The following is a 23,160-nucleotide window of genomic DNA, read 5'->3' as shown; positions in this document are numbered from 1 at the left end:
TGAGTTCAGCTCTTCCAACAGTTGGCACGAGGCTGTGGAGGGCAGGCAGAGCTTCCTTGTGTGACCAGACAAGTCACCCATCTGGATTGTCTCAGCTTTTCTCCCCAGAGAACCAGGGTTTCCGATACAAGCTCGCTTTTCTCAATAAAGCTACTGTGAGGATTAATTAAATATTGTTAAAATACTGACTGTTTGCTTTATGGTAGACAATTGCATAGAAGAGTGAGATGGCCTACTTTCTAACTGCTTTTCTTGCAGCAAGTAGCTCTCCAAATGAGAATATTTTATTCTATTCAAATAGCTGTCTCTTTTAATGTCATGGAAATAGAAACACGCAATGATGATATGGAATCTGGCACGGAAAACATTCCTTGCTTCAATGTATAATTTCATTTGAAATGCATATCTGCTTTAATCAGAAGCAGAATGAATACATTTAGGATGGAAATTAGAAGGTGGTTTCTGCCAGAGCATAGATGCTACAGGTAGGACCACCCTGGCTCCTGGGAGTACTGGCACAACTGTTTACCTACAGCAGCCTCTGTGGCCCTGGATCCAGTCTCAGGAGCAACCTGCATACACACAGGGACTTGTGGGAAACCCCATGGTTCAAGGAATACTGGAGTTTCTCCACAATAAGGTTTAGTTCCCTCCCTTTCAGAATGAAAACAAACTTCTGAAACAAGCTCCCAATAGCAGCAGTGAGGAACACAAGTAATATATACAAAGTACTTAACCTGTTAATTTTGCCAGTTAGGTCTTGAAGTGGCTTCAGTGTGAAGGGCCTCTGTTTACCCCCTGAGACCAGCAGGCTATTCAAACACTGAAAATGAAATATCTTCCAGGAAGATGCAACGTAAATAGGTAGCTTGGCTGATTTGTTTCAAAAGGCAAGTCAGGGCAAACCAAGAATTTCCACTACTGTTTTTAGTTTATTTGCAGAAGGATGATGTTTCTTCAATATTTTTAGGAAGGTTTAAATGTGCGGGCTAGATGCAGGTTTTTATTAGATGTCAGAGGCACATTTGATTCCAGAACCTCCCACTTAAGTGTAATTTAAATCTTGCAAACATCCTACACATGTACCTTATGCTACATAAAGTGAAAATAGCATTGTAAAGCTGAATCCTCACTCAATAAAGCTGACAGAAAAGGTAGAAAAAGGAGTGATTAGCTCCTCAGATATTCATGTCCATGCCTGTCGTGGGTTGGGTTTGTAACCGGGCAGAAACACCAATTTAGTGTAGTGGTTTGGCCCAAAATACTCATTACTGTTTATCTTCTGTGAGATAAGAATTAGGAGAAATGCAAAGCAGGCACCAACTTGAAAGACTATAAAGAAGTTTATTAACAGACCTAAAAGAAGGAAAGGAAAAAAAAAAAAGAAAAAAAAAATTATACCACCTTCAGAACTCTCCTCCTCCCCCCACCTTCCTCCCTTCTCCCACTGACAATGTAAAAAGACAACCCTTAAGATGTTCAGTCTGTTTACCACTTCCATAATAACCTTGTTCAGTCCATTTAGAAAGAGAAGTCTCTTCTTGCTCGTGCTATGAAAACATTATCACAACGAGACAGCCGCCCACTTCCAAATATTGTTCAGTCCATTTAGGAAGAGGTCTCTCTGCTCGCATGTGAGTCCCTTCCCCCGACTTGCAGCTTTTCCCGCAACTGCTTTTGAGGGTCCACTCTTGAAGTTTTTTGGGGTACAATTTTAAGGTTGAGCCGTTCAGAAAAAAAAAAAAACAGAGGCCCTTCTCCTTCCCTGGGAGCAAAGGGTCTTCCTCATCTTCATCTTTAAGACTATCTCTGGGAGCATCTCTAGGAATTGAGGTTTTTCTCCTTTCCCATTTGGAGCAAAAGTCCTCATCTGGTTCATCTGGTTCATCTCTCCCTGTCCAAACTTCTCATGAAATTACAGCTGCGGCAGCATCTGCCTATTGCTTACGAGTTGAACACTCCACCCCCCATATCTTCATGAAATTACAACGGGATACTCTGATATATCATAGCTTCACAACAGAATTTCAGCTTTAAGCATCTCCTCTCTCTCTTCCCTCAGGTTTTCAGCTCTTCACAGCAATAAAAGGGTTAATCTCACCTCGGCCTTGCAGCTGTGTGGCTTATCGCTGTTGGTCACCTGACCTCTGCCGGACAGAGGTGCCGCTTTGCTGAAATCTTGGCCGCAGTGGAGGGGGGGGTGGTTCCAAGCTGCTCCGGCTGCCCACAGCAAGGCAGTGGGGGGGGGGGGGGCTGGAACAGGCCCACGGCTTCAGGCTGGCCGTGGCCTGGCCCCCGCATGGGGCCTGCAGCCACCTGTCCCAGCACCGGAAACGAGAGAGAGAGCTTGGGGGGGAGTTTGTCTATTCTTAAGTGTGTATCACAGAGGCAGTCACAACTTTAAGTGGCTTAAAGAATTGTCCATATTCAAACTGGCCAGCTGATAGGTTCTATCAGGTCCCAGAGGAAGCTGTAAGCACCCCTTGGCAAGGACATCCCTTCCGGGACTATCCTTGCTAACCTATGACAATGCCACAGAAGGAGGATTTTGAGTATTAAGAGGCAGCAAAATATCTTTGATATAATTTTGGGTTTTCTCTGATAGTGATGTGCCAATTTAGGAGATCTGAATGGGAGAGGTAAGAGTGTTCCCCTTAAGTCTGTTTCTATCTACTACCAAGTCAATTCCAGTTGTTGGCATATAAAAGGGAACTTGATCCAAAATTAAGCAGATTTGCTACAACAGAAGGACTTTCTCTTTGAGGCACAGTCCTGGAAAATAGGAAGTTTAATTTCTATTCCTAATTGTGACGCATGCCTGATACGTGACTTAAGGAAGGCCACATTCTGAAAGTTACTGGATAATTTTGAAAATCTGAACTTCTTGTTTCTCTTACCACAGTTTATTTCTCAAGGAAGCCAATGCTGCAATATCTCACATCATTCATATCAGAACTAGAGTTTTCAATAGCCTTGAAAGAAAAATTCTCTTTTTAATTTCTGAATGCCCAGCATAAATGCAGATATGCCCTCCTGATATAAAGATTATTATATTTTTTCTTAAAATAATTCCTTACTTCAGTTAACTGGCTGATAAAATGTGCAGTGTTTTCACTGAAGGATTGGATGGTGTTGTATTTATTTCAATATGTCCAATCAGATGAATCAGTGCATTTCTCAGTAAGCTTTCCCTAACGTTTTTCTGATAGGCTTAAACCCACTGGCATGATTATACAAACATGCACTTGGCAAGGTGCTATGCTGTAAAGGGAGATGGAGATAACTATTTCTCAAACCACGTCTGTTTTCTCACAGGAAACTTGTGAATCTCTCTTGAATTTAACCCTGGAAGAGGTGAGGAAGAATTATGAATATGACAAACCACGGAGTAAATTTTTTGGCATCACCCCAACATCCTTCTCAGCCTCTGAGGCCCCCAGCCCCGAGTTTGGGCTGGTGATTGATGGACGGACACTGAACATCATCTTCCAAGGAGGGTTGGAGGAGAAGTTCCTAGAGCTGACACAGTACTGCCGGTCCGTGCTCTGCTGCCGCTCCACTCCTCTGCAGAAGAGCATGGTAGTCAAGCTCATCCGGAGGCAGTTGAAAGTGATGACCTTGTCCATAGGTACCTCCACTCTGAATCTCGCAGGAGAAAGGGGAAGCAGGTTCTTTCTTTAAGAGAAATGTGTAGAAATTTATTGTACGGGGCAGATTTTTGTGCCTTAGACAGATGCAGTGAGGAAACAGCATTGATTAATTTTTCCTGATCAAAACGCAAATAAAAGTCCTTTTTCAGCTTTTACAAAGCATATCTGCCCCTCTTTAAACAAGATGAAGACACTCTAAATTCAGAATCTTCCAGCAGTCCCTTTCATGCACAACAGTACAAACACACATACATATTCCCTCCGAAATGTCCTTGTTTTGGGCCTGGAAAGCACTCAGAATTAGTCAATATTTTATCTTTTCATAAAGCCCTTTTCCTGTCAGATTTTCCCAACTGGTAAAAACAGTTATCTTCAGAGTGGTATTAAGCACTGACTCATTTGCCTTTTACCTCCAAATAATGTGAAATGCTTTGAGGTTTTCTTCCACACTTTTGGTAAGTGATGCCACTAAAATCCTTGCAGAATTGATTTAGATGACTTCAAACTAAAAAAATACACCTCTGTGGACAAAACAGAAAAGGCAGAGTCTGTTGTATTTTTAAAATTTTGCTTTGCCTTACAGTTCAAAACATTAGCTTTCAGCCCTCTGCATCATTTACTTTACCAGCTAACTTTACAATCTCTACATTGAAAGCAGCAATCGGCTGTTCTGTCCCTGGAAATTTGGTTATATATTTAACATACTGTTCTGAGTTGAAATGAGCAAGATAATTCTTGAATATGGCTTGTTACATTGTCATCTGAATAAAATTTTTCATAGATTCAGAGAAAGTAGGGTGTTGCAAAATTGTTCCTGAGTACATGGATTTGGCCAAGAAAAACCACAAAATTATGCTGATGTAAATGATCTTGGGGTGGCTGTGTCACCACCCAGCCGGTCCTAATGCTGGGTTTTGCCCTGGTGGAGCCAAGTCTCCTGGGAAAGAGGGAGGCTGTTCCTACCAAGACCAGAGCCTTGATGTCATGCTTGATGCCACGTATCAGTTCTCCTGATCAAGATGCACGGTAGTCCAGAATAGTTGAAGTAATCAGCATAGCTGAGATTATGTCCTTTTGATGGAGGTACCTTTTCTTGCACTGTTACTGTTCCCTCCTGTCTTCCAACTCTAGGGGATGGTGCAAATGATGTAAGCATGATTCAAGCAGCTGATGTTGGAATTGGAATATCTGGCCAAGAAGGCATGCAGGTATCATCTCAGTTTCTTTCCTTTCCTCTTTTGTCAGGTAGTCCATTGCAGTTTAGTAAGTTTCATAGCACCCAACACTCTAAAGTGTCATCTTAAAAATGCAAGGTGGCTTCATAAATTAATATACACTTCATAATTATGGGTCCAGCCAAATAAAAGAACATTTTGAGCCAAAATTAGCATGCAGGGACAAACCTGGGTTTACTTATGAGCCTGGAAAATTAGCAGATGTCTGTCCAGTGTTAGGTGAACAGCTGAATTCTGAATGCTCTCAGCTGCTGCATTTACAGGCTTTGTGGATTCTCTTCCACTGTCTTCTGCCCTGAATCATTTCCCAAACATCCCCCTTCCTTTTTTTCCTGAAATTGAGAGTTCTGCAGAGATTGAAAGTTCCATATGTGTTCTTGAGAGTTAGTTTGATGGTTTCTTTCTTCTACAATATTAAATAGGAGGGTAGTATTTCGCTGTCTATGTTCAAATTTCATTGTACAGACTGTGAAAAAGATATACTGTAAATGATGTTCTATTCCTTTTCCCAAAGGCTGTGATGGCCAGTGACTTTGCAATATCCCGATTTAAACACCTCAAAAAGCTCCTTCTTGTCCATGGACATTGGTGCTATGCTCGCCTGGCGAAGATGGTGATTTACTTTTTCTACAAAAATGTGGTAAAATTATTAAAATTATGAAGTTTTCATCCTAGCAAATCTTAATTCCAGATCTGGAGGTTTTTTTGGTTGGTTGTATTTGGTTTTCGCAGGTTATACTCTTACTTTCTATGAAGCTGTAGTTTGTGTTTCTTCATTTTGCAAGGTTATAGTACACCACTTCCTTCTTAGCAAGGTGCTGCATAGAGCATTGAGGATAACACAGGCTCTAAATATATTTTGAAATAACATTATTCCAGAGAGAAAAAGGACTCAAGGCTTAGTAAACTTATATGGTAGCACAAGAAATTTTATTAATAATATCCATGAGCCTCAAAATAAAATTTGCATAAGGAATATCAGATTAATAGCACTTGAATGTAGAAGATGAGTGTGCACTAAGAATTGCCTGCCTGTGAAACCTCTGAATTTTTACAGGAATAACTTGAAAGAAAAGATGCAGTCATATTGTCATTTTTATTAAAAATTTAATGTATACACAAATGAGCTCTGCATTGAAGTATAACATAAAATGGAAAAAATGAAGTAATTCAGTTTCTACAAGACTGGGCAAACAAGTCAATTTGACATGAAATACACTCTGAGCATTAAAGGCTTTTTATTTAGAATTCAAGGTATCTTTTGTGGAGTTTTTAATGATTTTCAATAAGGATTACTTCTTATCACTGTTAAAATTTGTAGTGGAAATTAACACTTTTCTTTTTTTGATTGAGCATCCTTTTAGAGTTCAAAGGATATTTATTTGCAATATGAAATAGTTCTCCAGATTGGGATGCTGCTGTTCTTTCATCTCCCTGGTAGCAATAGGGAACAGCACGCCTTTAATTCCATATGGACAACAAGGCTGTAAAAGGATTTTAAAATCTGGTGCTCACAGCTGTGAACAGTTCACTTAATTATTCTCTGATATGTTCTTAAAGAAACATAATGGCTTTTAAAAAGCTGTATCACAGTGGATCACTGTGAAACACATACTTAAGATATACTGTGTTATGGAATGAAGTGCAGTGCCTTTAACCAAAAACCTGTCTCTTAGGAGACTCTGTTACAAACCAATGTCCCACATAAACATCACAGGTGGAAATACGTGTTTGTATTTGCTTCTCCACAGTGCTACGCCAACCTGCTCTTCTGGTACCAGTTCTTCTGTGGGTTCTCAGGAAGCACCATGATAGATTACTGGCAGATGATTTTTTTCAACCTCTTCTTCACCTCAGTGCCCCCTCTTCTCTTTGGAGCCCTTGATAAAGATGTTTCTGCAGAAACACTCTTACGTCTGCCCGAGCTGTACAAGAATGGACAAAATTCAGAGGTATGTCATGATTGCTAAAATAACTGCTTGATAATACCAAGGTAAACAGGGTTTTTGGTTTAGGAATGAGGGAAGGAAGAGTTTAGGCTTACTTGGAATGTTGAAACAACAGGAGCCCAGCCTTCTGTCTCTCCAGTATTGAATTCCACTCCATGGGAGCTGTCACCCCTGCCACTAGATAAGTTTACTATGACAAATAGTCAAATTAAAATGGCAAAAAATAAATGCTTCACTAGAAGAAAGGATTTTTCACCAAATTTATAACTCTAGAAAGAGTTTTGATAAAGAATTTGAGCCATAATATCCCTTCTGAAGGGATGTGACATCAGTGAAATACAGCTTTTAAGACTCCTTGCAGAACTGTTAATATTCCTAAGGTCTAGCTTTACTTAACACAGAGATAAGCCTTTGGTTTAATCAGCTGCACAGGAGGCATTTACTCATGGAGGAGACCAGTTAGCAATAATCAGTAGTCTGAATGGAAGAAAAACAGACAGTAATTATGTTTGCAGGACAGACTAGAGATGTATATATCCCATCATAACTACAGTCATCTGTTAACTCCTGCAGATATACAACAGGTCAACTTTTATTATTACAATGTTGGATGCCTTCTATCAGAGCCTCATTTGCTTCTTTGTCCCCTATTTGGTAAGTAACAGGCTCATTAATATTCTCAGGCTCCTGTCCTCCTTAGAAGTAGGAAATTCAGTTCTGAATAGTCAGGGCTCACCACAATCTCTCTACCTGTTTTGTAGGTGTACAAGGACTCTGACATAGATGTGTTTTCCTTTGGAAACCCCATCAACACCATTTCCCTCCTGACCATTCTCTTGCACCAGGCTCTAGAAATGAAAACATGGGTATGTGTTTGACCTTTCCTATTCACAGCACTCTTGGTTTTTTGTGAAAGCTGCATCCCGTGTAAGCATGGAATATCATTTACCTGAATTCTGGGTCACAAAGAGTAAGTAAAAGTTGAGCTGAGATTTCACGTAGTGCCATAATTTTTTATTGGCCCCAGCTTAATATTGTCATGTGCACAGTGACAGAATTTTTTTCTATCATGCCTTTGGACAGGATAGTACACAATATTTGCATACTTCAATATATGAGGAAGTGTTACTTAGAGAACTGAATTCACTGTTGTTTTCTAAATTCATTTCTGGCTAATTCTCCTGCAGATTTTAGTCAAACACACTGTTAGATGCATTCTTTCCAACTGTCTCCGTCTCTTCCTGTCTTACACCCAGTCAGGGTCTCACAGGCATCACTTAATTTTGTGCACTTGTGCTTGCAGACCCTGCTCCAGCTGGTGACAATGATCTGCAGTGTGGCCTCTTACCTCATATTCTCGCTGATCTACAACGTTGCCTGCCTGGTCTGCAACCCGCCCACCAACCCTTACTGGATTATGGAGAGACAGCTCACAGACCCCATCTTCTACTTACTGTGCCTTATTACCCCTGTCATCGCACTCTTACCAAGGTTTGAATGTTTTCCTCTTATTTTTCCTTTTGTGGGTTTGCAGACATGTGAGTGAAGAAACAATAACCATGTGTACAGATATGTGGTTGTCTTGGTTTGAAAGACAGGTGTCTGCTAAGGAAGGCAAGAAGCCTCCCTTGGAATGGCAGATGCAAACCTCTTCCCTCCGAGATATTATAATTTTGAAATCAAGGGCTTTTAGGCAAAGATGTGGGAAATAGGAATAACAGTTCTTTACTATTATATATACAACCAGTCAAACAAACAACAATAACTATGGCAGTAACAGCAAACAATCACAAACCCAGTCCCAGCCTTCTCGGCTGTCGGGCCCTTTCCCCTTGGGTGCAGTTCTGCTTGCAGCCGGCAGGGGCGCTGGCGGCTCCCGATGAGCAGGGCAGGTGCGATGGTTTCCCCACGGTTGCAGCGGGTGCTCCGGAGCAAGCTCGGGGAGCACGCGGCACCGGTGGTCTGGGATCCCGGAGAAGGATGGAACAAAGGCTTCACAAACCCCTGGGCAGCTGGCCCCGGTGTCCAACCGGACCCTCGGGAACAGCAGGCTGGAACGGGAGGCTGGAACGGCAGGCTGGAGTGGCAGGCTGGAATGGCAGGGACGAGCACAAATCCCGGGTGGCAGATGCGATGTATCCAAGCGGGGAACCCCCCGGGGGTCTGGGCAGGCAGGGTGAGCACGGCTACAATGCAGCGAAGGCTCGAAGCAGCGGCAGGTCAGGGCAGCCACAGCCCAGCCTCTAGCGGGGCAGGGAAGGCAGCTTTGGGATCCCAGGGCTTTCCAGCACAAGGAAAAGCAGCCGAAGCAAGCTGACTCCTCTCTGTCCAAACGATGGAGACCCAACTGCCTACACACCCAGGTGAAACAAAAGGAGCAGCCAGGTCTTTTGTCTCTCTTAAGCACCCAGCGATTTGTCCTTTTAGTAACAGTTTGGGGGAAAATTCCTTTAACAGAAAAAAACCAGACCTCTTAAAACCCCAACAGTGATGTGTCAGACACATGTGCTGCACAGGGATAACTGGTCAGTGTGGAAGTCAGGTGCCTGAGTTGAACCTTCCAGATCATGAACCATTCATTTATTCAGTTATGCAACCCTATATAAGTCACTATATACCTTCTACTTTTCCCATAAGGAAAACCTTTCTTACTGGGGTGCATCAAAGTTTACCACTACAGATCTGCTATGCTATTGTTCACTGTCTTAACCACAATGTTGTTGAGCAGATCAAGAATATAAGCAAGTCTTTCAAATATTCCTTTATGTTTGAGAATTACGAAATATATCCTCGGTTTTAAGTACATTAGTGTGCATTACTAAGCTGAATTTAAGAGCGTTTCTATATGAGAAAGATACACTGCATACAGAATTTTAGTTTTACTCTGTGTCGCTGTTGTACCAAGACAGCACAAAGAACGACACGGATTCAGGATCGGGTTCAAAGTCCAGAGAATGGCTCTATTTAATTATATAATTCAGCTTTTATAGCTTTATTCACAAGGGTGGCATAAAACCATTGGATGATTGAACATCCGCCTTCCAGAGGGATTGGCTGAACGGCATATCACCCATTTTCAAAATATTTTTCCCAGTGTGGAAACAAAGGCACAAACAGCTTGTGCACCTGTGAGATAGTTTACAAAACGCAGACCTCTTTCCCAGCTGGTTAGCGTGAGAAAGGAGACTTTTACTGGCAGCTGTAAAAATACAAAAATTTCTCTGCCACCTCTCTTACCATCTACAATTCCCCCTTTTTGTTTTAAAGACCAAAAAGGTAGCATTTGTAATCCTCTGCGGGATCCCTTGCAGCGAGGAGAACACAGCAAAAAGGATACGTTTGGTAATGGCTGTTACCAAGCTAAATCCAAATCAGATACTAATTTAGTGTAGGCAGAGAGATTCTCTGGCAATGCCATGGGAAATATATCTAGCAAATCCAGCTACATGTCCAGTCATTAATCCTAAATAGCCTTAAGGGCTCTACATCAGTTACTAATTCTGAATAGCCTTAAGGGCTCTAACATTCTACATAACATTCTGACTCCATAGCCTGAGAAATTTGAAGTTCCATCTCTAAAATACAGTCTCTGCTTGTAGAAGGACCGGGCTGATGGTCGACATCTTGGTCATCATCAAAGGGATCATTCGCTGAATGATCTACATTCTGGTCATCATTTGAAGGTTGCCTTGGAGGTTGCCTGTTCTGCTGCTGGTGCCGCAGGTCAGGCCGAATACATATTGCAGGTAGCCATCGTACCCCAGTATCTGTGGAAACGCAAGCATACCCACGACCCCACGCAATGAGCTCATGAGGGCCTTCCCACTTCTTAGTGAGGAGGTCCCGTACCCAGACTTTCGCTCGAGGCAGGTGCGTCTCGCCTGAAGACTGCCATGAGAGAAAATGGTTCAAAATAACAGGATTCTTTGAATTTTGTGGTACTGTAAGGTGATTAATTGTATATAATGCTTTTTCTAGTCAGCTCTGTGGGGTTTCTCCATGCATTCCCCTTTTTTCTTTCTCCAGAACACACTTCAAAGTGCTGTGAGTGCATTCAATAATGGCTTGGCCAGTAGAAGAATGCATAATACCCAAAGTATGATCTACACCCCATAGGTGCAGAAACTGCCATGTCTTCTGAGAGACATAGGCAGGGCCATTATTAGTTTTCACAGAAGAAGGCACACACACGATTGAGAAAGCAAGTTTCCAATGGGCAATGACATCGCGGCCTTTCTCCCCAGTATGAGCAGGCACCCACATAGCTGAGGAGAACGTGTCAATAGACATGTGCACATACTTAAGTCTGCCTAATTCAGGAATGTGTGTTACATCCGTCTGCCAAAGCTGCAAGGCTTTTAGGCCTCTGGCATTTACCCCTGATGGCAGAGGTGCAGCGAGTCCGTGACAGTCAGCACAAGCACTGACAATGTTCCGAGCCTCGGTTGGCGTTAGGTGGAGCTGCTTCTGCAGGGTATGCGCACTTTGATGGAAAAAACTGTGCGATGCCTTGGCTTGTGCAATTTTGTCAGGCTGAGGCACCCCCCAGGCAGGGTTAGCTAGCCTGTCAGGCCTAGCATTGCCTTCTGTTATGAAACCTGGCAAATTGGTATGGCTTCGAATATGCAAAATGTAATATGGATGCACTTGAGATTGAATTGCACTCCACAAGGCTCTCAATAGTGAAAACAGAGCCGCATTATTCACTTCCTTCAAAAGTGAACAATCTAAGCGTTGGGTTGTATCTGCTACATAGGCAGAATCAGTGGCCAGATTCAAAAGAACCTGAGAGAACTGCTGAAAAGCCATGGTGACAGCCCTCAGTTCAACCAGCTGAGCTGAGCCTGACTCATGGCCTTCCAGCACCTGCCACTCAGATCCTTCCTTCCAGGTAACAATAGCTTTACCAGTTTTCCTGGACCCATCAGTGAAGATGGTGGTCCCTTTCAATTCCACCCGACTATTTTTGGTCATAAAGTGAAGCTTGTTGATTTTGCCATTTGCAGTAATTTGTGGCTGGGCAGATGATAAGCAATCTGTCCCGAAAAGTTTTGCAGCGCACTTTGCAAAGGAGCACTGTTCATAAGGCTCCACTCAAAGTGTTCCTGCCATATCGGAATAACAATTGTTACAGGATCTTGCTGCCATTGCAAACACCGATGACAGCATTTGATTATCAGACAAGCAATCAATTCAAACAAAGTAGATGCTGTCTTTTTTGGCTGATGTGGCAAAAAGACCCATTCCAGGATATGCAAAGGCTTGGGCTAACGCTGTCCCTGGCTCATTTCCACGAGCTCTGAAATGTCCTCAGTCAGAAGAAAACGCAGTGTTTTCTTCTGTGACGTCCTACAGGACCAGCTTCAGCAGCAGAAAGGCGCTGGCTGGGCGCACGTGCTGACTCCTCTACGGAGGAGGCACTTCAGGGAGCCGATGGTCTGGGCCCACATTAACCCAGAGGCAAAGGAAAAGAGAGGAGCTTCTGGTCTGGCTTCTAACCGGTTTATTGTCAGAAGTTCAGCAACCAGAACATGGCAATAATCATAATGGCGCCGAGAGGCTTTTCCCTCAGTTTTATAGGGGGTTTGAAAACCGTAGGGAGAGGGAAGGCAACCAATGAGTTACAAGCCAGGGGGAGGATACAATTCAACAAGAACCAATGGGGGAAACCGGGAGGTGGGAGTTACAACAAAGAACCAGTGAACAACTGAGTAACAGAGAATTTTCCCGAATAGGGGGAGGCGGTTTCGACCCAGGTGCCACCCAGGGGGACGTGGCTTAGGTCTCTGTGCCACCTATTGACTCTCCCTCATTTTCACTGTCCTGGGGGGTGAATTCTACCCAAGGAAGTGCCCTGAATTGATTGACATTCCCCTGTCCCAGCCCAGCAGTGGGCTGGGTCACAGCAACATGGGGCCACTGTTTATTCCATTGGCCAATGATACCTGTAGGATGTAGATCTGGAATGGTAATGAAAACAGTGATATCAATGGAGGGATCCACTCGATAAACATGACAAGCAGAAACAGCCTACTGTACCTCCTCCAGTGCTTGTCGCACTTCAGGAGTCAATTTTCAAGGTGAATTCAACTCAGGGTCCCCCTTTAAAATATTAAAAAGCATGGAAAGTTGTGCTGTGGTTAGCCCTAGATAAGGACGTAATCAATTAATGATACCCAGCAATTTCTGAGCATCATTCAAGGTCTTAATAGAATCCGAGAATTGCACCTCTTGGTGTTGTATGGTCAGATCCAGAATTTTGACTCCTAAATACCTCCAAGGAGGATGCTGTTAAACTTTCTCCAGAGCCACTTGCATGCCGTAAGAGTGCAGAGCAGCGAGCAGCTGAGGCTGTATCCTCAGCAGCCCATCTTGAGTGGATGCTGCCACCAGGGTATCACCCATGTAATGGTAGCAGCATGCATCAGGAAACTGCTCACGGACTCCAGACAAAGCCTGAGCAACATACCATTGGCAGACAGTCAGGCTGTTCTTCATGCCGAGGTAGAACCTTCCATTGATACCTCTGCACAGGTTCGTCATTGTTAACTGCAGGCACAGAAAAAGCAAATTTTGGCTTGTCATCAGGATGCAAAGGAATAGTGGAAAAGCAATCCTTCAAATCAATGATCAGGATTTCCCACCCTGTTGGGATCATGGTGGGTGAGGGCATACCAGGTTGTAATGTCCCCATACTTTCCATCACTGCAGTGACTTGTCGGAGATCCTGTAACAATCGCCATTTCCCTGATTTTTTCTTAATTACAAAAACAGGAGTGTTCCAGGGACTAGTAGAAGGCTCAAGATGTCCCTGTTGTAATTGTTCCTGGACTAACTGGCGAAGGGCAACTAATTTCTCCTCTGGTAGAGGCCACTGGTGAATCCAAATAGATTTGTGTACTAGCTACTTCAAAGGCAGTGTAGGATATACTGCACCCTTCAGCACAGTGGCCCCCATCAAAAATTTGTCCCAATCCACACCCCACAAGCTGCCAACACATCCTGTCCCTAGAGGTTAAGCAGAGCTCTAGTGACATAGGGCCAAACTACAGCTGTTTGCCCCTCTGCATTTTTCACCACCACAGGTCATTTGCTTTAATAGCTCTGTGCAGTTCCTCTCAACCCTGCGATGGCCAACCCCGCAGGGGCCAGAGGCCACATGGAAGGCCACGCAGAGGAGGATATAATTGTCACATCAGCGCCAGTGTCAATCAAACCTCGGAGCTGGATCTTAGGCAACTGGGCATCTGGCAGGATTAGGGAACACATCATGTGCAGCTTTTTGCTAGAGATGTCTGCAGTCCAGAAGACCCGAGGAGGTTCCATAGATCCAATGCCACCATCTCCATGACTGCCTTGTTCTGCCCTGGGAACACACGACTTAAAAGGCACAAGTTGACCAATTCTAGTCTTTTCAGGAATAGTAACGGGGGGGTGGGTGTGGAAACCATAGCACAAATTTGACCTGTAAAGTCAGCATCAATAACTCCTAGGTGTACAAAGATCCCTTGAAGAGTGGCACTAGATCTGCCCACAAGCAGTGCACTGAATCCCTGTCCCAGGGGCCCAAATGCATCCAAGGGAACCTTATGAACACAACAGGAGTCTAAGATGACTGTTGCTGCAGTGTGCACATCCACCCCAGCTGATCCCCAGGTGCTGGCTGCAAGCTGGCTGAGTAGGCCTGTGTTGGAGGAGCTTGGGGAAACATTTGTATCTGGGCGCAATTCCCCCAAGCGCCCCCCAGCCCGTTTTTTCCTGGGCGTAACAGGGATCGACCATCGACATGGTATGCAGATTGACAGTAGTCTGAGGAATGGCCCAGTCTACCACACCTCTTGCATAGAACAATTCCCCTGTTTTCCTTATTTCTCTTCTTTTGCCTGATCTGTTTCTGCTTGTCCCCAGTCTTAGACTGTCCTTTTTGTCCACCAGAATTTACTTGAAGAGGCCATAGAACTGCAGCCAGAGCAGACCTATGCTCCACAGATCCCACCTTAGCACAGGCTTCAACATTCTGTGTAAGTGTGTGTTCCCCTGGCAAGGCATCAATAATCCTTCTGCACTCATCATTAGCATTATCTCTTGCTAGCTGTCTGCACAACAGCTGCCTCACAGCCTCATCCTCAATTTGCTTCTCAAGGGCCACAACAATCTTTTCCACAAAAGACAAAAAGTGCTCTTTTGGCCCCTGAGATATTTTCACATATCGTGTTTTTGGAGCAGCCATGTCTATGCCCTTTAATAAGGCTCTCATACCAATCCTCTGAGCCTGTTCAAGGATCTGAGGATGCCAGGCAGCTTGGGCATCAGGGTCCCCATGAGAGCACCTGCAGGAACTCTACATCTGGGATCAGTTTGAGGCAACTGCATATTCTCAGCTGCAGCCTTCTCAGCCATTCTTCTCCAGTTGGCTTCAAAAACTTGATATTGTACAGGTTGAAATAGCACCTGACCTAAATGCTTAATATCAAATGGAGAAAGCAGATCACTATTCAGTACTCTAATAATCTGCATGACCTCAGGAGAACCCAATCCAGTATGAGCAATCTTAGTTTGCAGATCCTGTACCACTTTCCAGGCAAAGGTTTCATGCTTGTTAGGCTGGCCTGAATTAGGAAGATCCTTTTGTACAGGAAAAGCTTGGAGTTTACCCTCTGTATCACTATCAGCTTGGTCCCTCGTTAAATCACTTTGACCTGCCTGATTCTGAGGTAAGGTAGCAACCTGTTCAGGTCCCCTTTTCTCTTCAGGCATCCCAACCCTTTCTAGTAAATCCCAATCCCCAGCTTCCAATGCCCACCTTTTAACCTCCTCCCAGGACTGTTTTGAATATTTTGGGCGAACAATCACCGTGCATTCTGGAAGGGTCCGAGGGCGGTTGCGAGCTGGCCGAGTTCCGAATTGCTGGCGCCTGAGTGCCTTCACAGCCTCCCGTAGCGAAGTAAGCGTTTCCGTAGCAACACTGCTCGCATCGTCAGACGGAGGTGTGTCCGATCTCCCGGGAGGCTGACAGGACGCAGTCGCCGGGGGAGCGGGCGGTGCGGCGGCGGCGGGGGCTGGAGCAGCGGGGGCCGCAGGTAGCGGCATGGAGGGCAGCGATGTACACTCGCGGCGGTACAGCTTGGGGCGCTGCCACTTGGGGCGGCATGGCTATCCCTGCAGGCGCTGTCATCTGCGCAGGCGCTACCCTCGGTGCCCCGGCCGGGGTCGGCTGTGCCGATGTCGGCGCGGGTCCACCAACGGCAGCCTGCCGCACCAGCTCTGGGAGCGCTCGAACTGCTGCATCGCTTCACGCAAAACAACCATAAGTTGTTGCATTATAGCGTCCTTCCCCAATGGCTGTGGGGTCTGTGGCGCTGCCCTGATACTGTCGAAGCATGCTCCTGATACCCGAGAGCTACGGGTCCCGGAGAAGGACCGGGAGGCACCGGAAGCGTGGCCACTGGAGACGATGGTGCCACACCCGCACTCCGTAACGGCACAGCCGGACCCTGCGGCGCCAGTACAGCTGGTTGCTGCACGGCAGGCACCGGTACCGGGTTCGGCTGCCGAGCCCCCGGCACCGGGGCCGCCCGCGGAGCAGCGGCCGGCATCGGACCCGGCCATAGAGCAACAACCGGCGCCGTGGCCGTCTGCAAAGCGGCAGGCTGTAGCTCGGCGGGCAGCGCGGCGCTTGTCCACAGAGCAGTAGCCGCCGACACCGCAGTCTGCGGAGCAGCGGGCTGTGGTGCGGCGGGCGGCGCCAGACGCGGCTGTAAAGCGGCATGCGCCGGGGCAGCGGGCGGCGTCGCACTTGTCCACGGAGGAACAGCTGGCACCGCGGCTGCCTGCAAAACGGCAGGCGCCGGGGCAGCGGCCGCCACGACACCCCCGACCTCTCCCAGTTGTAGCCAAGGCGGGGCCGTGGGAAGGGGAGATCCCGGCACAGCACTCGAGATGGGTGGCTGGACGGGCGGCTGTAACACGGAGGGGGGAGGGGAAGTCGGTGGGGCGAAAGGTGGCGGGCGGTCCAGCTCTTGAACTGGCTCAGAGCATCTTGCAGGGACATAATTCCACGGGGAGGGGTGAGATCCCCCCGCTGCGTCCCCCGGCCTCGTCTCGGAGAAAGGGTGAGCGTACTGTTAATGTTCTCTTGAGTTAGACCTCCCTCAGTTAACTCATCATCTGCTGCAGATCCCGCAGAATCTCCTCCCCAGATTCATCAGAGCTTGGGTGCTCCTTTTTATCTCTTCCTGCCGCCCATTTCGCAATCACCTCGTACAAGGTCCCCCATGTACGAAATAAATCGACTACATTCTTATCGCCAAATGCGACCTCTTGTAATTCATCCCCCAACCTTTTCCAGGTTTCTGGGCTCAGAGCATTGTCAGATTCTGCGGTAAACCCATGGTCCGCAGCCCAGTCAAGTAGCGCACAGAGAGCTTCATCACTTATAGCAGCTCCTGAGATCGTTATCACAGATTTAAAAGTAGAATTACCGTGTTTTCTTTTGAAACTCTATGTCCCATCTTCGCAGCTTAGGGTCCCACCCCCGGAGCTCGGGGCGGCGGGGTGGGAGTGGGGGGGGAAGAGACGCGTGCCTTCTCAAGTCCGGTTACGGTTGCAGTACACGTCGGCCGGTCACCAGATGTCGCTGTTGTACCAAGACGGCGCAAAGAACGACACGGATTCAGGATCGGGTTCAAAGTCCAGAGAATGGCTCTATTTAATTATATAATTCAGCTTTTGTAGCTTTATTCGCAAGGGTGGCATAAAACCATTGGATGATTGAACATCCGCCTTCCAGAGGGATTGGCTGAACGGCATATCACCCATTTTCAAAATATTTTTCCCAGTGTGGAAACAAAGGCACAAACAGCTTGTGCACCTGTGAGATAGTTTACAAAACGCAGACCTCTTTCCCAGCTGGTTAGCGTGAGAAAGGAGACTTTCACTGGCAGCTGTAAAAATACAAAAATTTCTCTGCCACCTCTCTTAGCATCTACAACGCTGTATTGCAAAAATCAGATATGTTAAAGAGAACCTTAATTGAGATTGGATCATATTTGGAAATGGATAATTATTATGATGTGTTGCTGAAAAAAATGGTTTAAAAACATAATGATTCTGTTCCCATATATTTGCATATTCATCATGCAAAACTTACTGCTTTTGGTGTTCAATACCTTACTATACATATATGTTTTGAGTTGCACCACTTGTTTCAAACATTTATTTGTTATATTTGCTTGGACATTGGAAGAAATGGGTTAGTTTGACTAGCTTGCTAGTTTCATTCTCATCCTAATTCCCATGAAGTAGTGCAGCACACTGGTATTACAAAATTCAGGGCAATATTTTTAGTATCTGATTTTGTAAATGTTTTAAGGCATCTGAGCCTTAACTTTGACTGCAAAGGAACCTTTCAAGACAAGATGGTATTTTTCTTCAAATCTTTATTATTACTGTCCCATTTGAGATGCTCTTGTGATTTCACATTATATGGTATAAGTTCAGATCAGAATAAATAGCACAGTTCAGTACGATCTCATGTCTTCTAGGCAGGGCATCCTTTTCCAGTATGCTTGCTCCTTTGAGATTTTACCTATCAGCCCACATTCACAGTGTCAGTTTTGACCCTGAGCTTTCTACTGAGAGCTCCATCAAACGCGTGGTTAGAGAACTCGTGTTTCCACCTTGGGAATTTAGCACAGTTAAGCTCTTTGCTGCCTCAGCCGGTTACTGAGGGTAAGGGCTATATCTTCGTATCTTCAAATCTGGAGAACTGCTGTTTCTTCGTATACGTACCCTAGACTATTTTCTGCACAGTCCTTCATCTGCAGAATATCCAGGCCCTGTTTCTGCTGCAACGGAGCTGTGCCAGTAAAATATAGCACTGGTGAAACCACATTTTGCTAAAATGTACTGAGTTGTAAGTTCCATTCCATAGTCCATCTCACTGTGCTGCTTGCTCCCTATCTCCTCACTTGGAGTCTTGATGTTCTGGTTTCCTTCTAAGAGTTTTTTTAAAAATCATTGCTCTCCTGGGTTCTTCCCCTCAGTATTGCCTTTTGTTCAAGCTGCAGCACTCAGGGGGAGGCTTGGCCTGTGCCCTGCCTGCTCCAGTCTTTCCGTGGAGCACTGTCTGGCATTGCTTTGCACATCTGCATCTCAATACTGCCTCTGCACTTCGTTTCTCGACACAAACCACACAGGATTATGTACAAAAGCCCACAAGTCTGAGAAGAAAGGGGTTTAAATTTCATGTTTATACATTGGCAAGCAAAGTCACTGTGTCTCTTGGAGTTTTTCCACATGTGAACCTGATTATTTCCTCAGTTGTGGAAGGCAGACTATACTCTGCCAGGACACTTGCAGAGACCCAACAGGTAATCAGGCCTCACACCCTGCAAGGCTATGGGAAGGTCAGGATAAAGTGAGAGAAGTTCACAGGATGGGAGACACAGTTTCCCATCCCTACTCTGTCCTCCTCTCTAGTTTACCTGGAACTTGCAAAAAGAGAAAGAAATCGAGCTGAAGGGAAAGACACAAGACAATGTGATCCACAGCAGATTTATATACAGATAATCTTGGGCTCTCCCATGCTCTTAACTTCCAGACCAGAATTGAGATTCTGTTGATATTGACCAGCCTGAAAACAGGCACAAGCAAATAGACATTATCCACTGCTGCTTGAGCAAGGCTGAGACAGTCATTGCCTTAAAATCCCTTTTTGTATTGAGTGTCGCTTGTTAGCTTTTTAATATTTCTGTTTATGCACACATTTAGGACCAGGATGTGAAGATGGCAGCTTTTTCAATGGAATTCACAGAGTGCCTACGTTTGTTTTAAAATACATGTTGAAGCCACCTATGTAAAGGTCAAATCCTAATAAAAAGGTGCTTTGAAAGAGACTTTGGTTTTCACACAAAGGTGACATGACAGGGAGAGAGGATGTATGCTTTCTCACAGCACACAATATTTAGTTACATAAATTCTCTATTCTGCAAAGGGCAGGTAGGACACTTTTGTTGCTGCTTTCTGAAAGAATCCAGAAGGTGAGGTTTTTAATTTCTTCTTTTATCTAAATTAAGATCCCTTATTTAGCTGTTTTAGCAATATAAATTCAACTTCCATCTTTTCCAATATTGCATCTCTTGATGAGATTTTTTCTATTTTTCTTCACTGTTCAGGAAAAAAGTAGTAATAAATACTAAAAAAATGATCATATATACATATAGTTGACTCTATTCAGTGGATACAAAATGCTGCTAGTCAGAATTTTTCTTGCTTCTTTCCAGTCCCGTGAGATACTTTTCTCTCTCACGGAAGATGTTAGTGGAGTTCTATAAACTATGAACACCTGCGACCTTGCAAAACTTTGTTTATAGTACAGTAGGAAAATATTTTGACAATGGATGTTTTAGGATTTTAGCCAATCACCCCAAGGGGTGGATGATCCTTTGACCAATTAGACTATAAAGAAAAAAGTCTATAAAAGAGTTTGTAAAATAATTAAATAGAGGAATCTTGCTGCACAATGCCTGCTTGTTGGATCTCTCTTCTCTTCCCTACCACTGTGGGACACCATGATACTGTACAAGTCAAAGTAAATATACAGTAACATGTTGTGTTAAGATCCAAGAGGCAACTTTAATCTGCCAGGTATTAGGTGTCTACCAGATGTCTGTGGAGAATGGAAAATTAGTTTCAGTATTTTTGATGTAGCATACGTAACAAGCCCATACGTAACAAAATCCATTCCCTTCCTCTTTCATCAGGTTCTTTATTTTTGCTCTACGAGGAACCCTTGGAGCATCTCTTATTCTAAAAGCACGGCAGATAGATACACTTCCTGACGAGCAACAGGTTCTTGAAATCCAGAAATTAAGATCAAGAAAAGAAGCCACTTCATGTGCACCTGTGGCATCAACTGCATCTACTGATGGCCTTGACCAAAGCATCAGCCACTTATTTGTGTCACCATTTCTGCATTCAGCAGCAGCTCTGTCTCACGGGGACAAAGAAAATCAGGGATTTTCTGCCTCTGAAGTAAATCCTCTCGAGAGGCGGACACCTGAGGAACGCTACTACTTCTTCAATAGGTGGGCAGAGGAAGAATCTGCTGCTACAGATCCTTCAGCAGGGCCTTTCTCTGGCCATCATCCCTTTGTACCCAGCAGGGTAACGCCTCCTGGGCAGGAGGTTGGCAAATTGACTAAAGAGTATCCTAACAACTTTAACCACGGAAGCCATCGGCGGTCAGTGAGTTCAGTGACACTCTGAAAAAAAATTCAGAAATGGAACCCACAGCCCATGTGGAGAAGGACACCAATGGGAAAATAAAAATATTTATGCTTAGCAATTATGCTCACTAGAAATGGAGAAAGAGGCGACTGGATTAGTGCAATAGCAACTCTAATATGCAACTTTAGCTGAATACATCATTGTCTGGGTTTCTCATTACATGACTTTGTTCTTCCTGGTTTGGTCATGTTAGAGGAACATGAGCATCACGCAGTTGCTGAGAATTGCACAATTACTTTTTTCAGCAAATAGTGTATCATATTAATAGGGAATACTTGTGAGGTTTCAATGGTTATTATTATGCTATTGAGGTAATAGAAAGAGAATCCATTCTTTTTTATACCAAGTCTTAAAGTAGCATATCCCACTTCAGGTTTTATTATCAAAATCTTTAAAATTGCTTACTAATTTAAAAATTATAATTCTGCATGAAAAATTGTTGCCTGCAAATACTAAAGATACTTGCACAATAACAGCAATGGAAAGACATTAAAGAATGTTCCAGATTTTTATATATGTACTTTAGGCATACAATAATATCTGCCCTATAGCCTGTTTTCCCTGAAGAGTCAGCTTATGATTTTTATGCAGATAGCAATTTGACCTGATACTGTTAAGAAAAGGAAAAATGAGCTTACGAAGACGAAGAATACAAATACTGAACTATGTGAACTTCCAGAACAACTCAGTGATAAGTGGAGTCTGCTTCTTCATACTTACAAAAGTAGACAAATATAGCAAGTCACATTCAAGCATTTATGCCCTAGAATTCTAAAGCTGTGCCCTGATTTTTCCTCTAGAAATTCAGTTTCTTATTTCAATTCCCTATATTGTTATGTGGTGCTGCTGCAGTCAATCAAGTATGGATCATGCTTCTCCTCACAGTTCATCACATATATTAGTTGATGCCTCGCAATAATGGAGATTTTGACAAGTCATATATGAAAGTCACTAATCACATTGTACAAAGTACATGGTGTAAAATGACTAAAATATGCATAAGATATTCACCCTTTTTGGTATCTCAGGGCAATAAGATGCAGGAAAAACCATAAGATATCACCATCATAGCTACGTATTGCAATGCAATGAAAAGTGACTTTGGTATTTCTTATAGAAATGTTGACTAGTAAGACCATTTCCCAAGTTACTCTTCACAGTGTGGGATGAAATCTTACCTAGTTTTAAATTCAAGCCATCTGTACTTTTGTGAATCTACCACTGGTTTTGATTTAATACGTTTTAAGCCTTTTTAATACATGCTGTATTTAGCTCTTTGCTACCTATCACAACAAGTGATCAGTCTACTAACATATTAACAATTGCTAATTTAACTTCTGTATGTTATAATAATTACTGTAGCTAGAGTCTTCAAGTTCTTACTTCAATACAACTCGGGCAAAATTGAGTAGCATATCTCCCACTGTGATTTCTGGTAGCCAGAGCAAGATTATATGTAAGAACTCCTTTTGTTAGACTATTCATTGTCAGTTGTTCAACAATCCAGTAAATTTTTTTGCATGATAAAAAATTTGAGGAAATTAAGTGTAGCTGAGGTTATTGTCAATGGAGTGTGAGATTGTTCAAATGTTTGCTTACTAGCTGGGAATGGACCTGGTGTGACAAGAGGACAAACATCAATCCTTTACCATTCACAGACTTTTTCTAAATTAAATGGTCCATTTCCTTTGAATTTAAAGATGTCAATTCTTTACACACTGTACTACAAATGTAAAATGTTTTATAGAATAAATGTGATAAAGTCATGCCTTTGCTGTGTTGTAGAGAGGACAAAAACAGGGGCGAAGGAGTGCTTTTCCTACTGTCATCCATGAGCAGCAAACTGATATTTACACAGTCTGCTCCTCTGTATAGTAGGAATGTTTGTCTGAAGAAATAGGTGACAAACTTATCTGAATGTGCAAGGAACTAGACATGTTACAGTTACCCAAATCTGGAAGAGTTCCTGAATTGAATGCAAATTGCATGCTTTCCTGAATTGAAAATGTAGCGGGTTTGGTTCTGTAACCAGGCAGA

The 23,160-nt window shown here is 44.0% G+C and overlaps 1 protein-coding gene across 2 annotated transcripts in view; it reads left to right on the top strand.

The window, feature by feature from the left end:
• ATP10B (ATPase phospholipid transporting 10B (putative)) overlaps positions 1-22,915 on the top strand; it is a 61,257-nt gene extending 38,342 nt beyond the window's left edge. The window contains exons 14-21 of one of the 2 annotated variants that reach the window (XM_069029264.1): positions 3,316-3,628; positions 4,782-4,858; positions 5,400-5,498; positions 6,637-6,837; positions 7,408-7,488; positions 7,596-7,700; positions 8,138-8,325; positions 20,598-22,915. In XM_069029264.1, the coding sequence (XP_068885365.1) occupies positions 3,316-3,628; positions 4,782-4,858; positions 5,400-5,498; positions 6,637-6,837; positions 7,408-7,488; positions 7,596-7,700; positions 8,138-8,325; positions 20,598-21,102 (1,569 nt within the window). In that variant the 3' untranslated portion in view covers positions 21,103-22,915. Of the gene's footprint in view, positions 1-3,315; positions 3,629-4,781; positions 4,859-5,399; positions 5,526-6,636; positions 6,838-7,407; positions 7,489-7,595; positions 7,701-8,137; positions 8,326-20,597 lie in introns of both variants that reach the window. The other variant, XM_069029263.1, reaches the window with a different exon arrangement.
• The last annotated feature ends 245 nt before the right edge of the window (positions 22,916-23,160 follow it).

This window comes from Aphelocoma coerulescens, chromosome 13 (genome assembly GCF_041296385.1).
Source record: "Aphelocoma coerulescens isolate FSJ_1873_10779 chromosome 13, UR_Acoe_1.0, whole genome shotgun sequence".
NCBI classification, from domain to species: domain Eukaryota; kingdom Metazoa; phylum Chordata; class Aves; order Passeriformes; family Corvidae; genus Aphelocoma; species Aphelocoma coerulescens.
Note: the sequence above shows the minus strand (reverse complement) of the source record. Positions and strands in the feature narration are given on the sequence as shown.